Source organism: Haliotis asinina, chromosome 8, assembly GCF_037392515.1.
Source record: "Haliotis asinina isolate JCU_RB_2024 chromosome 8, JCU_Hal_asi_v2, whole genome shotgun sequence".
NCBI classification, from domain to species: Eukaryota; Metazoa; Mollusca; class Gastropoda; order Lepetellida; family Haliotidae; genus Haliotis; species Haliotis asinina.
The window spans coordinates 14,338,043-14,352,232 of NC_090287.1; the positions used below are offsets into that span (position 1 = coordinate 14,338,043).

At 35.8% G+C, this 14,190-nt stretch overlaps 1 protein-coding gene across 1 annotated transcript in view; it reads right to left on the minus strand.

The window, feature by feature from the left end:
* Positions 1-14,125, minus strand: part of LOC137293548 (GATA zinc finger domain-containing protein 10-like) — a 34,554-nt gene extending 20,429 nt beyond the window's left edge. Inside the window, exons 1-3 of the mRNA XM_067824174.1 lie at positions 14,041-14,125; positions 12,394-12,824; positions 7,625-7,785 (exon numbers count right to left, since the gene is read on the minus strand). Of these exons, the coding sequence (XP_067680275.1) occupies positions 7,625-7,785; positions 12,394-12,812 (580 nt within the window). The 5' untranslated portion in view covers positions 12,813-12,824; positions 14,041-14,125. The remainder of the gene's footprint in view (positions 1-7,624; positions 7,786-12,393; positions 12,825-14,040) is intronic.
* Positions 14,126-14,190: the final 65 nt, after the last annotated feature.

The following is a 14,190-nucleotide window of genomic DNA, read 5'->3' on the forward strand; positions in this document are numbered from 1 at the left end:
GTTTAATGAGGAAGTAAAATCAGACGTGAGATGTGATTTAACCCCTCAGATTTATGTGACCCAAGAATAATAATCAGGGTAAAGCTTGGATTTGAACAAGGATCCAGGGACAAAATCAACTAAGTCAATCCCCACACCGTATGTACATATTCAGCATCTTGTTTTGTCAGGCTTTGAAAAGGTGTTGTTTCTCTGATACAAGCACCAACATAAAGGAAGCATTCTTTATATATAACTGTTACACTATTGGATAGAATGTAAATTAAACACCTTTTCTTCATATCCTAACTTGCACCAACATAATGTGTATTACCAGATTCCCCTGCCATGTGCCCTGATTCGAATCCTTAAAAATCTTTGATATATACGTCTAACCACGATAACAGTACCTCTGTTCAACAAATACATAGATGTTGATTTGTTAAATGAAAATGCAATATATTGTTTTTCATACCATTTTCATCAATGTGACATTACCAGCCAATAATGACAATCTACAGTCTACCATCACGTCAAACACTAAACAGAAATCAATCAAATCAATCATGAAAGTACTTCACAAATTTCAGATTATTTTGATAAATTGAAAGTTAACATTTGCATCAAATAATCCTCTTCACTTCCACATATGACTTTGTGGAGCGGAACAAGTGCACGACTCTCAGCTCATGGGACATTATGCTCCACTGGCAACAAAACCAGATTTCACAGCGACAGTAATTAAAATTTAGTAACCTGGTTGTCTAACTAGTGGGGCGTGGCCAATGGTCCCTGAGGAGCACGGGCTCCAGGAGAGGCTATTATCACTGTCAGAGACGGGATCAAGAGGAAGGAAATTAACGGATCATTTCAATTAGAGCTAAACAAACATCCCTGACACAGGATTTGGTTGGGGATAAGTGCTGAACAAAAACATCATGTAATATTCCTATTACATCTTACACACTTGATGTTTCTTTTGTTTTGATTGCTGGTACTTGATTATGTTGTCAATTGGGAAAAAAGGGGGAAGAATACATTTTCATATTTATTTTTCTCTTAAATTTTACTTGGCAATATTATTTACTCCATTTCATGGTGATATGTAAGTACATTCTATGACCATAGCTGCTAGCACAAAGCCAGAGCCTACTAACTTTACTTTAGATCAAGTATATTTGACTCATTTTAAGTCCATATTCTAATACGTTAGCAAGTGTATGATGTACTGAAATCAACTGCAGGATCTCATCCAATAGATTAGAAACTTTACCACCAGTCAAGTAAGTTTGGCTAACTTACTTCCATATTTTCAGAGAATAATTTACAGTAAACATGGTAAGAAATTACAGGATAGAGTCAAACAGATTACATACTATCAGGCACAGGCTGTAGACAACAATGGTTCAGTGCAGGAGATATGAGACCCACATCTTCACAGGACATGCACAAAGCTCTGAACCTACTCCACCATGGCATACAACACAGCCAAGTCAGAATGTTTCTTTTGGTGATAAACAAACTGCAGACAATGCTGGCAATAACAATGTGAGCTGAATCTCTGTGAGCACACAATGTAAAGGATTATTGTAATGCTACACGTATTTAATCTGAGCTACTGAATGAACAATGCTATGACACATGCTTGCACGTCTTCCTTGAGATCAGCAGTAGGACTGGTTTTACTTATTGCTAACTGTATAAGATTTATTAATGCAATCTAGCCCTAACTATCATGATTATACTTAATAGCAATACACAAAACTGTTACTTTCAAACTTAACATTATTTTCAACAAATCAAACAATTAATAAGTCTCATGGTTTAGAAAAAATGTTCCAATATTATATTTTCTAAACATGAAGAACAAATAACAGAAATATTTATGAATTCTAAGTTCACGTTGTGTAAGTAATAAAATAGCAAGATGATTACAATAGTTTGATAAAACATATTTCCATGAACTTGAAATCTAGGTGGCGCTATCACCTCATGCCAAGATACAAACTGACATTCCTTTTGAAAATCAGTCACAAACAACAGTGCCTGTCAAATATTATCTGACGTTGAGACAAACTGCAGACACACATTTATATAGTTAAGCCTTGAATATCTGAAAATACCTACAGGTATTAAAACCTCAATATCACAGTGTCTGTAGCCTTCAAACAGTTCCCTAAATTGAAAGTGACACTGTCATTAGTTACAGCTAGTATGCTTAAGATCCGTATGGCCCTAGGCTACTGACTAGATATTGACGACCTATTGACAACCTCTGTTGCTTTCATTTTCAACAGCGTCACAGTGATGGTACTACCGGCCAAGACACTGAGTCTATCTTTCTGTTTAAACTGTTAGCTTCCTTAAAATAAATAAAAACATCTTACACAGCGTACACTGACAAATAATTAGCACAGTAGGTAGGTTATGAAGTTAGGTTTGTTATAATTAATGATACATGTCATGTTTTCCTTTAATGATATTAAATGCTCAAGGTGAATTTAGAATGGCTTGAATTGTTACTTGATATTTTGATGTCCACAGTATGAATATAATTTCAATAAAGCATACTTTCCACTGTAATTAACTAAAAAATATTCAGAAAATTATCACTGCCATATAGCTCTTATACATATATTGATTAGCATTAAGCAATCGATTAATACATATAAAAAATTAATCTGTCATGAAAGTATGTCAAATAAGTCATGCTAAATCACTGTATCTCATCTGTACATCATTGTACATGAAGCCTTAATCTTCAGACAATCACAGGTAACAGTCCTCTTTTTCTGCCAAAATACTGTGGACAACCACAGAAATATAAAACAGGGAATGAAAAAGTGTTAGCTACTTCAAACTGCAGTTCTGTATCAATTACACATAGAACCACTGTATATTGTAAGCATTTTGTCCAATGCAAAACAGTTTTTCATTTTTTTTCACGTCCCATCTCTCGAGCTCAAACTTGTAATAAGATCTTTTCTTCAGGATCTGTGTGATTTATTTTCAAACTTCTAATTTTGATGACTCATTTGTTCCAGATGTTCATGGTTAGTTCAGAAACTAACTTTTCAACATATTTTATGATGCTTGAAAAAAGATGTCTCACTGATTAAAGTCAAATATATTCTTATGAATGGTCTCTCTATGTTTCATAAACTCATTTTGATGACTCATTTGTTCCAGATGTTCATGGTTAGTTCAGAAACTAACTTTTCAACATATTTTATGATGCTTGAAAAAAGATGTCTCACTGATTAAAGTCAAATATATTCTTATAAATGGTATCTCTATGTTTGATAAAAAGTATTGATACCTTGAAATGACATTAATATGATTTCATTAGGTCAATACTATTTGTTCTTAAAATTATATTTCTATTTGGAGGTGCTGTATGACATTGAGCATGATCATTCAATATATCCCAGTCAGTTAGTGAGGTAATAATGTTTTATTGCAGTGTATGAAATAAGACTCGTCCGAACGCCTGAGATGGGCTAGATTTCTGATGGACAGATGATCTTGTAAAATTTTGGTTTAATAAATTTTGAAGTTACAAGCCCTGATGTCCAACTGGTTTTTTGGTGTATTTCCTACACTGTTTAAAACCAACCCAGCTACTTCTGGTGAGAGAGGTCATATTTGGAGTTATACCATCTCAGTTAAGTAAAGATTCTAGTGCTTTTGCAGGTCGAGTCACATTCAGGATTCGTGACAAGCTGTCAGAAAAGGGCTAATAATCAGCATGCAAAGCCAATGATCTAACTCAATCTGGCACAGAATCTTCCTCAAAAAGGAGGTTTAACAATAGTGCTAGACTCTGTACCTTACAAAAGAAGCACAGTCCCTAATATATGAAATCTTGACTTGTGATCACTTCTTTTTGTGTGAGGCTGCTTGTAGAAGTCCAGATTTATGCTGGCTTTATAGCACTAGCTCACCAATATACCCTGCCTCTACCTCAGAGTTCTGACAACATGCCAAACTATCCTTGTTTTTAATCCATCAATGCAGAGATCCAGCAGGGATATACCATCTTGTAATGTCTATCATTATCCATAAACCTACAACTCTCTGGGCAGACACTACAGCCACTACACAACAGTGTTAGTTCCAGATATTGTAGCCACCCTTGTATCATCCAATGATTCTCATGGCAAGTACTAGGTACTGGGGTACTTTTCTTCTGAGAATACCCCCATTGAAAGAGGGGATCAGGATTTAAATTATCAGCCAAGCCTCACTCATGATTGTGATGATATCAAACTTCAACTTTAATAAGACTTTGCTCTAAATCTTAAAGCACAAAAACAATAACATTCACAATCATTAAGGTCCTGTATCTCTAATGTGAGCGAGTTTTACTTTTATCCTGCTTTTACCAATATTCCAGCAATATCACGATGGGGACACTAGAAATGGGCTTAACCACTTGACTACCCCATCACCCTGTATTACTAAAGGAATCACATAGAAATATTCCCAAATCTTCTGTCACATGGGCCTCACATTGAAGAGTGATGATGCACCAAGGGAGGTTACTGATACAAAGCAACATGGAGACACCTCACAGTGAATCAGTCAATGATTCACTATCATTCAGAGGTTGGTGAATGTTTCATAACAAACAATACCAATGACATTTTCTACTGATGATTTTTTCACAGAAAAGATGCAGATAAAATTGCATCTATTTTTAGATAATGTTAGTTTGTGTGTAGTATTACAAATGGACCAGTTTATTTCAAAACAATGAAACAATATGTACTGGAATTATGTTTTAACCTGTGTATATTATTACCCTATTTTCCAGCAATATTTTGAAAATTGTCACAAATAAAAGTAAGCTCAAAAGAAATACAAAAAATGTTTGAAATTTGCCTGAAATAGGTTCTTGTTATGACCTGCATTTGCACTTTACCATTGTTTACCTACTTAGGTTCTGAACATGAGGTTGAAATTTCACCAAAATTGTCTGATACAGTTATGCCAATGCAGTGAATAGGACCTTGTACAGTCCAATTAATTGACTTTACTTCTCATGTGCAGTTTGATGAAACAAAAAAATATACAAAAACTGAAAGTTATAATCCATTCAGAATAAAAACGATTTCTTCTTAAAATGGTTATTTCAATGACAAAATTTATCCTTGTCTTTTAGCATGTTTAGTACAGACAGATCCTCTTGTATCTTTAGCATGCCACAAATACACAATTTGTATTATAAAGACAATATTGTAGCTGATACAAGCCAACTGATGAAGGGAGCTAACATGCACGTTCATTCAGAAAAAAAGGATATATGTACATGTGATGCAAAAGTTTGTACAATACAGAAATCCTGAACATGCTGATAGCGATCCAAATTTTAGAAGTAAGTCTTCATCACAATCAGACCAGATATTTGCATACTCTGCCAACTACCTTCATTGATTGATTGTTTCCCAAAATAAGATGAACCTCTCTTTTGTTTCTGATCTGAAATGGAGCACAGGACTTCTGACAAACCCTGATTAAACATAAGTCAGAAGATCCATCCCTCCTGTTTGCTGTTTCATGGTGCACTCCAACTAAATCCTGGACCCACATCTGGACCTGAGAATCCACTAATAGACACTATGAGCAACAATGCCCCATGTTGGGGCATCATGACATGCTATCAAGTCACCAATCCTGACCATGTGATCAATGCGTCTAGCATAAATCGCTTACAACCCAAACTAGAATCCCCTGGAACAAATTGTTTGCTCCATCATGATGTGGAGACAATCTCCTGTTAGATATTATCATTTGTGTATTTCATCTTGCTAATGTCTGGTGGTCTAATGTTGCATGCAGCATATATTCCATACATAAACCTGTCCTCGAAATAACTAGGATCCGACAATCCAGTGACTGATATCATGAATAAAGTTCCATGCTGTCTGGGTTTAACTGCACCCATTCCATGAAGTCACTGACCACTCAAACCACTGATTTGCATTTCAAAAGTAAGGTTGCGGTCGGCATATTCTAACCTGGAGTCCCTCACAAAGTGATAGATGTGATGAGCAGACACTCTCAACTCTGAATGAATTTCTACAACAACCGTTAAATGTAATAAACAAAACTACCAAACATTACAAAATAGCAGAAAACACATTTCAGAAAAATAATCTCTTAACTGATATATGAATAACTTGCTGGTAATATCCGAGCTTTCTGGAGATTTTACAACAACTTCAATCACTTAAGAGGAAGTCTTTCTTCTTCCGTATTGAATATAAGCATAATGAGTTTACACACGTCACCTGAAGTCAAAGTACTTAAAGTTTGAATGAGTTTAGACATAATAGTCTTAGATTTCTAGCGATATCACACATGTGGATACTTACATAAGGTTTCATACATATGACCAACAACTTAATTCAAACCCAGCTGTTCTGATGTGTAGGCAAATGCACAAATCACTTGGCTACTGTATCTAAGCTAGGATGAAATCTTTGGGTTTTTTATTTTTCACTTTCATATATGGCCATGAATTTAACAATCAATGTCATTGTTTTATCTTATCGCAAGTTCAATAAAATTGAAAATTATTTGAAAGTTTCTAATACACTGTACAATACACCATCACAACACAACAGATTCAGTAAGAACACTCCCATCACCATGTTCAACAGGCAATATATACATGAACCATTTACCACATTGGGATTGTAAGTTATTTGCCTCTAACAAGTTTGCCACAAATAAACACACACTTCTAACAAACATGCAGTCTGATGAAGATACAGTAACAACATGTGTTAAAGACACTAGCTAGTAAAACAAATCAATGAAATACAGCCCATGCACACATATATACATGTAAATAGAAGCACTGACACAATCTTCACAGCTGTTTGTTTACATTAAAATGTATTTTTAAACAGTACAAGGGAGACAACTCTGAAAAGATTCTATCAGTTCTCACCAACATACATTATTAATGTATGGCTACATACTACACTTAAAATGCATAGTGAATGTTTATTTAGCAAAGAGGATAATACTTTGGATGTGCCATAGAAGCTCCAACAGCCAAACATTCACTTGGTGTCTAACTATGATATTACCCAAGGACTCTTGTCAACTGTGTATATTCTTGCTTTCACACTAAGAAAGTGGCACTTTGAAGCTTAGGTTAGTAAAGACAGGGTGAACTTGAATATTTCAGCTTCACTGTAACTTCCATGCAAGCAAAAATATACAAGCACAAACATATTTCCATGACACAGTTCTCATTTTATTAACTGATGATAGCTGGTATTCAAGCCACAATGGTTCCACCAAAGGCTCTCCAGGAAGGTTATAAATCGTCCTACTGCATGAAAGCTTTTGTTCAAACAAAAGCAGAGTTCATGGGAAAGCAAAGCCTATCTGAGCAATAATGTTGCAATTAAAGATGTTGACATCAAGAATGTCAACATAGCCTTTTGTGAATCTGAAATTCACATCCTTCCCAGAATATCAATACTGTCCACATATTAACACATACTGTAAATTTGTCTGGAGTTTAACTTCTTGTCAACATGTCTCAGTACTAAATAAACTATCTTGCTGATGGAGCTTCCTGAACACAAACCAATATGTAAGACCTAAATCTATATGTAAAACATACCTGCATGGTAGTGTGTAAGGGCCTTGCCGATCTCTACTCCATCCAACTTGTTATTGTTATCGTAGTCATGCATCTTAAAGTAATGGAACTCAAGTTCTTCTTCTGTCATCTGTTCTTTGGGTTTGGCTTCAATAACATTCTCAAGATGTTCCATGACATGCCTGCAAAGAAGGACCAATCACTAATAGAAATAATGGTTGTTTAACGTAACTGAGAAAATGTGCTGCTATTAGAAATCAGTCTGTAAATGAGTATGGATTAGACCAATCAATTACTGGCATAAGTCTAACTGAATGGGATTAAATTACATACAACCGAAAAAGTCAACTCCTACATTAAGCATGGGTTTGGCAATAAACTATTCTAACCTGCAGTTTAACAAGGCCGATGAAACTGATGAAAAACACCAGTAGTGCATTTGTTTTATGATAGAATATATACTGACACAACCACATTGTGAAGTGTTGGTCTTCTCATTTGTGAAATACACATCCTTTAAGCTAAAATATGAATGATAAGATTTAAGGGGCTGTTCATAATCTATGGTTAGGGTGTGATGATGATTTTAAAAGAGGTAGGTGTGTCACTCATTTACTCATTTTGTTCTGGAGAGGTAGGGAGCAGAATTCAGTTTAGTACACATGTATGGAGGGGAGAAGAGAGCAGGGGGAGGAGGGATGGAGGGAGGAGAAAGGCGGTGCAAAAGGGGGTGCAGAAGGGGGGAGGGGGTGAAAAGAGGGATCATGATTTTTTGTACATAAAAAATATTTAAAGATTATGCTTAAAAATCATTGGAGGGTGAGGGCGGTGGGCGGTGATTTAGTACACAACATGCAGGGTTGTTACTTACTTCGTACATATATTTTAGCCCTGCATCATTCACAATGTACATGCGTCTCCATAAAAGTCATCGTCATTCCCATTGCCAAGAATTATGAATGGCCTCTAACCCGTTAACAACCCTGGTTGGGAATATTATCAGAAACCTTTTGGTTGCTGACTTGGGGCCAAGTAGTAGCCTGTGAGCATGTCATGGACTTCATCAGTTTGATTAGGAAAAGTGTTATTTTTTTTAATTTGTATTCATTTTAAGTTGACACTTTCCTTAATCAAGAAGTAGTTTTACTCTTGTATAATACAATACAAAATTGGAAAAATAAACAAAAGAACATCTTCTTTTTTAACAGTTATAAGTGAAATACTGTTTCAGTAACCTGTCTCAAGAAAATAATCCCATTTCAGTCCAACTATTATATCATTAACATGATCAACATAACATTTGTGATTGTGCAAGGGTATGCGTAACCTTGCCAACTATGTCATCATGCCCTTACGGTGTGGCTCACTGAGTATACAGCTGACAACTGGAAAGCTGGCCCAGAATCAATTATCATTATGTTGGAATATGCCCATCTGGGATGCCAAGGAAAACTGAAACCATTCATTCACCTCATATTTCCAAAAATGGACAACTTGTCAACCTATACATGAAATAATCTTACGCCAGTGCCATGCATCAAATACAAGACTTAATATACCTATGCTGAGGTGGAGAAAGTGATCAATAACCCAACAATGTTCACAGAAAGGTCAGAAAAGTCTGATGTTTTAACCATTTGTTAACCAACTAGTGTTCAGCTGCTCTCACACCTGTGATAGGTTACTGGGGTCATTTTTCCCATTTAATTCCCAAAAGACATGGCAAAGAAATGTCACAAAAATTGGTTGACAAAATATTTCACAAAACTCTAGGTTTTACTCCTTGTTTCCAAAGTCTCTATGTTACAGTCAGTTTGTGAAATCAGTCATTTCATGAAATGATAAAAAATTTCAGTCATTTGATAAAATCACTTACACGGTCAGCCATTTAGCACCATTTTGTGTAAAAACAATAAATATGATTCAGTCGTTTCATGAAATATCACTTCATAACTGAATCTACAAAAGTGGATCACAGTTTCAACATCTATAATTGTCACTAACAGTTAAACATATTGTGGCAGCAACTGTTGCACTTCAGCTTGGCTTTGAAGCATTTATACCTGTTGGCACTTGATGTGGCCAGAGCAGCCACGATTCACAAACCCTTGTACACCACATATTGATGATATGAAATCTTATGAAATGTCTGAATTATATCGATTGTTGATACACAAAATGATGCCAAATGGCTGACCCTGTTAGTCATTTCATAAAAAATGATTGACTTCACAAACTGAATGTAACATATACATAACAGTTGGTTTTGTTGTTGTCTCTTAAATTGTAGACAAAAACAAATCTACTACTTAACTAGAACAAAGGCAGCAAGGGCAAATCCTCTCTACTGAGAAACAGCATCAGAACACAGCAATATCTTTATCACATACTGAAAATATATGTGTGAGTAAGTGAGGCTTTACACTGCTTGAAGCAATATTCCAGCAATATCATGACACCAGAAATAGGCCTCTCACACAGTTGAAAATATCCAGTGTAGTAACATCAGGTGTGATCAACAGAAACACTGCTGTTTATGTTGAAGAGGTCACTCTTACTTGCATCAAAATACTTCAGACCTTAAGCATTATTTTGAATTTCCTGCTACTAAAGTAAAATCACACAAACATTCTTCTCATGAAAACCCTACAGCATAACAACACAATACATACTTGCAAAGAGTAGTCTGTTGGACTAATGCTTAGTCTCTGAAAATATATGATTTTGATGGAAACGAACAATTTATTTTAAATAAAAAAAAAGAGACCCTGAGAGAAGGTAGACTGAACCTGATGAGATCTAGACTTATTTCATTTAAATAGCTAAGACTGCACAGAAAGCTATGCACAAGAATAAAAATTGTGATTCAGAGACTGCGAGACAGATTGATTCAGTTTGTGCGCCCATGCCTCCTCATACAGACTTTCATTCAAACATCAAACATAGGAGATTTGAACCCCAACCTTTGAAACTCCCTGGATCTGCCTATGTTTCAGTAACACAACCTATCTGGCAGTAAGATGAAAATTAAAAGCAACAAAGCAAATAAAACACATCTAAATAGAGATTTATGAGTATTGCCAATACCTAACAATATCAGCAAATCCAAATGAGCAGATGTGACCAGATGACAAGATTGCAACATGTTAGTCTCCAATCAGTAAATATCCAGATGTTGCCATGGACACATAACTCTGAACAACAGAACAGCCATAAACTATGTTCAACCCATTTTCCTTCATAATGGATATTATTAATGACAAGCATGCATGAGCCAGATTAAAATATCTCTACAGTGATAAATGATCTGTCATCCAGTGATGTTGGTATGACATTCTGTAGTTTCAAATAATAGTGTTTGCTCTTTTCTTTTGTTAAATGTGAAAAAAGTTCAATCAGGCCCTCCTAAGTAATTGAAGGAATTACAGCAAATTTGAAGGAATTGCATCTCAAATGTAAACAAACGCAGCCCACTCGCGAAACAATTTCAGCCATATCGGCAATTTAGCGGTAATAACTGAAACACATCGGCCATATCGGAAACAATATCGGTAATACTTGAAACACACTCGGCCGTCTTCGGACATTTTTTGGCTCACATCCGTGATTTGTCGGTCACGAGCAGAAACTCGCGCAGCAAAACATGGCGTCGTTAGAAGAAGCACTCGTCTCGGTGAGTTTTGTTTTTAGTTCCTACTATTACATTTTTATACTTATCCATCTTTGACCACCTTTGTTGCATGTGTTTAGGTATGAGGTGTTGTTGGGGCTTTAGCTTATTTTTTTAGGAAAAGACTCACTGCAGAAGAGTGTCACAAGTCATGCCCCTGGAGGTTCAGATGTAAACACTCTTCTGCAGTGACAGATTGTTTCGCGAGTGGGCTGCGTTTGTTTACATTTGAGATGCAATTCCTTCAAATTTGCAGTAATTCCTTCAATTACTTAGGGGGGCCTGTCAATGTGAAAAAAAAATTATACGATGAATCCAATCTTCTTTTATATTTTGCGAAAAAAACAATTAACAGTATCACAGGAAATGTTCCATCACTTTTATCCTTAAAGGCACAATGCCCACATATTTTCCACAACATTTTGGCCTCTACTATATTATTGGGGCATATGCATTAACTTTAGTTTCCTGTTCATCCAATAAAGACATACCAGTCCTTACTACTTTGCTGAAATCAATAACTGAAACTTCAAGGCAAAAAGCTTCAAAATACAGAACACTTGCGATACAATTGCTCCATACATTAAAGACTGTCAGACTCAGTGTTGTTGGTGTTTGCCAAACTGGTTTCACTCACGAGTTGTGCATAGGATAGTCATAAAGACCTCTAAAAAGGGGCATAACTCTATGGGGTTCCCTTGAAATAATGTTCAGCCGAGAGAGGGTGTGAGAGTAGATTTAATGTAACATTGCATTAATTCATTCCAACTTTTTAACTAAATACTGAAATCTAGAAGCGTAATTCTTTTATGTAATATATTATATGGCTTCCCTGAGGGTTGGTAGTTAGCATCATTGAGAGAGATGAATTATTTAGTTTCGAAAAAGTGTGGTGTGATATAGTGCCTTTAACATAAACGCAATAAGAGAAAGTATGCATGTTTTACTTGTTACCATTTAATGGTCACCCAGTATGTACATACCACAAATCAAGGTTAATTGTACTGCCTGTGAAATTAATCATTTTGACCATTTATTTAAAGAAATATACTGTTTACCTGTTTTTGTGTAATTTCACCTCATGTACTTACTGTAAACAAAGTAAGAAAATATGGCTTACTCAGCATTATGGATGTCTGAGCTGAACTTCATTGTGTCCCCATGGCCATGACCATGTCCACCATGGACAGGCTGTGCACCTTCCTGTGGAGGGGGCACCTGTTGCTGATTCATCTGATTAACTTGCTGCTGTTGCTGCTGTGGTGGCTGCTGCTGATATTGTTGTTGCTGTGGTGGCTGCTGCTGATATTGTTGTTGCTGTGGTGGCTGCTGCTGTTGATACTGTTGTTGTGGTGGCTGTTGATACTGCTGTTGCTGTTGCTGGGGAGGTTGCTGCTGATACTGTTGCTGTTGCTGGGGAGGTTGCTGTTGATGGTATTGCTGCTGTGGTGGGGGCACGCCTGGCGCAAACCTTTGCTCATTCATGTGCGCATTTGCTGTTGCAGCAAGAAATGCCAAAGCAAGGAAAAGAATCTTCATGTTGAAAAATTCCTGGAAATCAAACAATACAGAATAAATTCTACTGTAGGATATTAATGGTTACTTTGATGTGAAAGCAGCAACCACGGAATTCAGTTCAGTTATGCCTCTACATTTCCGTTAGTTAAACTTTTCATGTTTGTGTCAGAAATTATAGTGACAATTTGTTGTGACAAATGAATAACTTTCAAGCCATTTATGACAATTTGTTGTTTTCACATGTACATTTATTTGCCATTTCATTCATTGATTTTCCAGCAAACAGACATTAAATTGAGTTCTTCAGCTCTTTATTGTCCACGTGATATTTCCAGTGTAAGAGCTCATCGTAGTGTCTTTGCATTGTGAAGAAAACATAAAAACTCATTATGTCAAGTATAACCTATGAGCACATGTTCATTTAGGTGGAAAAAAAAGGGTACCCATGGTGTTCCACTCCAAACAATATGATACGTACGGTACCATATGGCAAAGTGGAAACAAAACTTTAAGTCGTCAGCAGTGCTTTGTAACTTACTGAATCGTGCCTTTAAATCTATAGCTGTATAATCATGATAATGTTCAAAACATTACTGATAAATATTCTTCTGAACCAGTGAATGGAATGAAATAGGTTGTACATGTTGGATACATGTGATATATACTATTCTTATCTTGATATATTGATAATACAGTTATTCATATTTGCTGGAGGATGTTTTCAAATTCTAAAATTTGCTGAACATATGATTTTTTCAATGATTGTAGTGTGGTAAGTTGAAAATGCTTTGGGGTTGCTGATTCTAATTGGTATCTTTGTGGGAATGTAAAGCGACATTGTTGAGAGGTATGTGAGTAATTTTTAAATAATTAAAAAAAAAAAATGAACAAATCATAAGAAACGAAATTATCTCCGTTTCTCCTGCTATTTCAAAATTCATGCTCAAATCAAAGGATTTGAAATGGTCAACAAAAAGCCATGTTGCATATATGTCAGCAAATATCGAACAGTAAAACAGTAGATAAGAGTTGATTAATTTTGGAATTGCCTTGTCCTATTTAAAAGTTCTGAAACACCATAAGAGTAAGACTGATTCGATGCCGGTGATCCATATGGCAGTGACTTGTTGACTTCTCTGCGCCTTCGGTGTTATTCATGATTACTTCCTCAGTCGTATCTGATCACTTCTGTATGAGTAATAAATCATCAGGTTGTCTGAGTTAATTAAGCAATAAAACATATACTTACTGAAAATAAGGATGCCAATATACCCCCGAGTGTTTCTAAACGATGAGGTGTCACTCGTACGAACAAAACGATCTTGTGTGGCTGGAGACACGATATGTATAGTACTGGTAGAAACAAAACTAATCGCATAAGTTAGCATTAGAATTACAA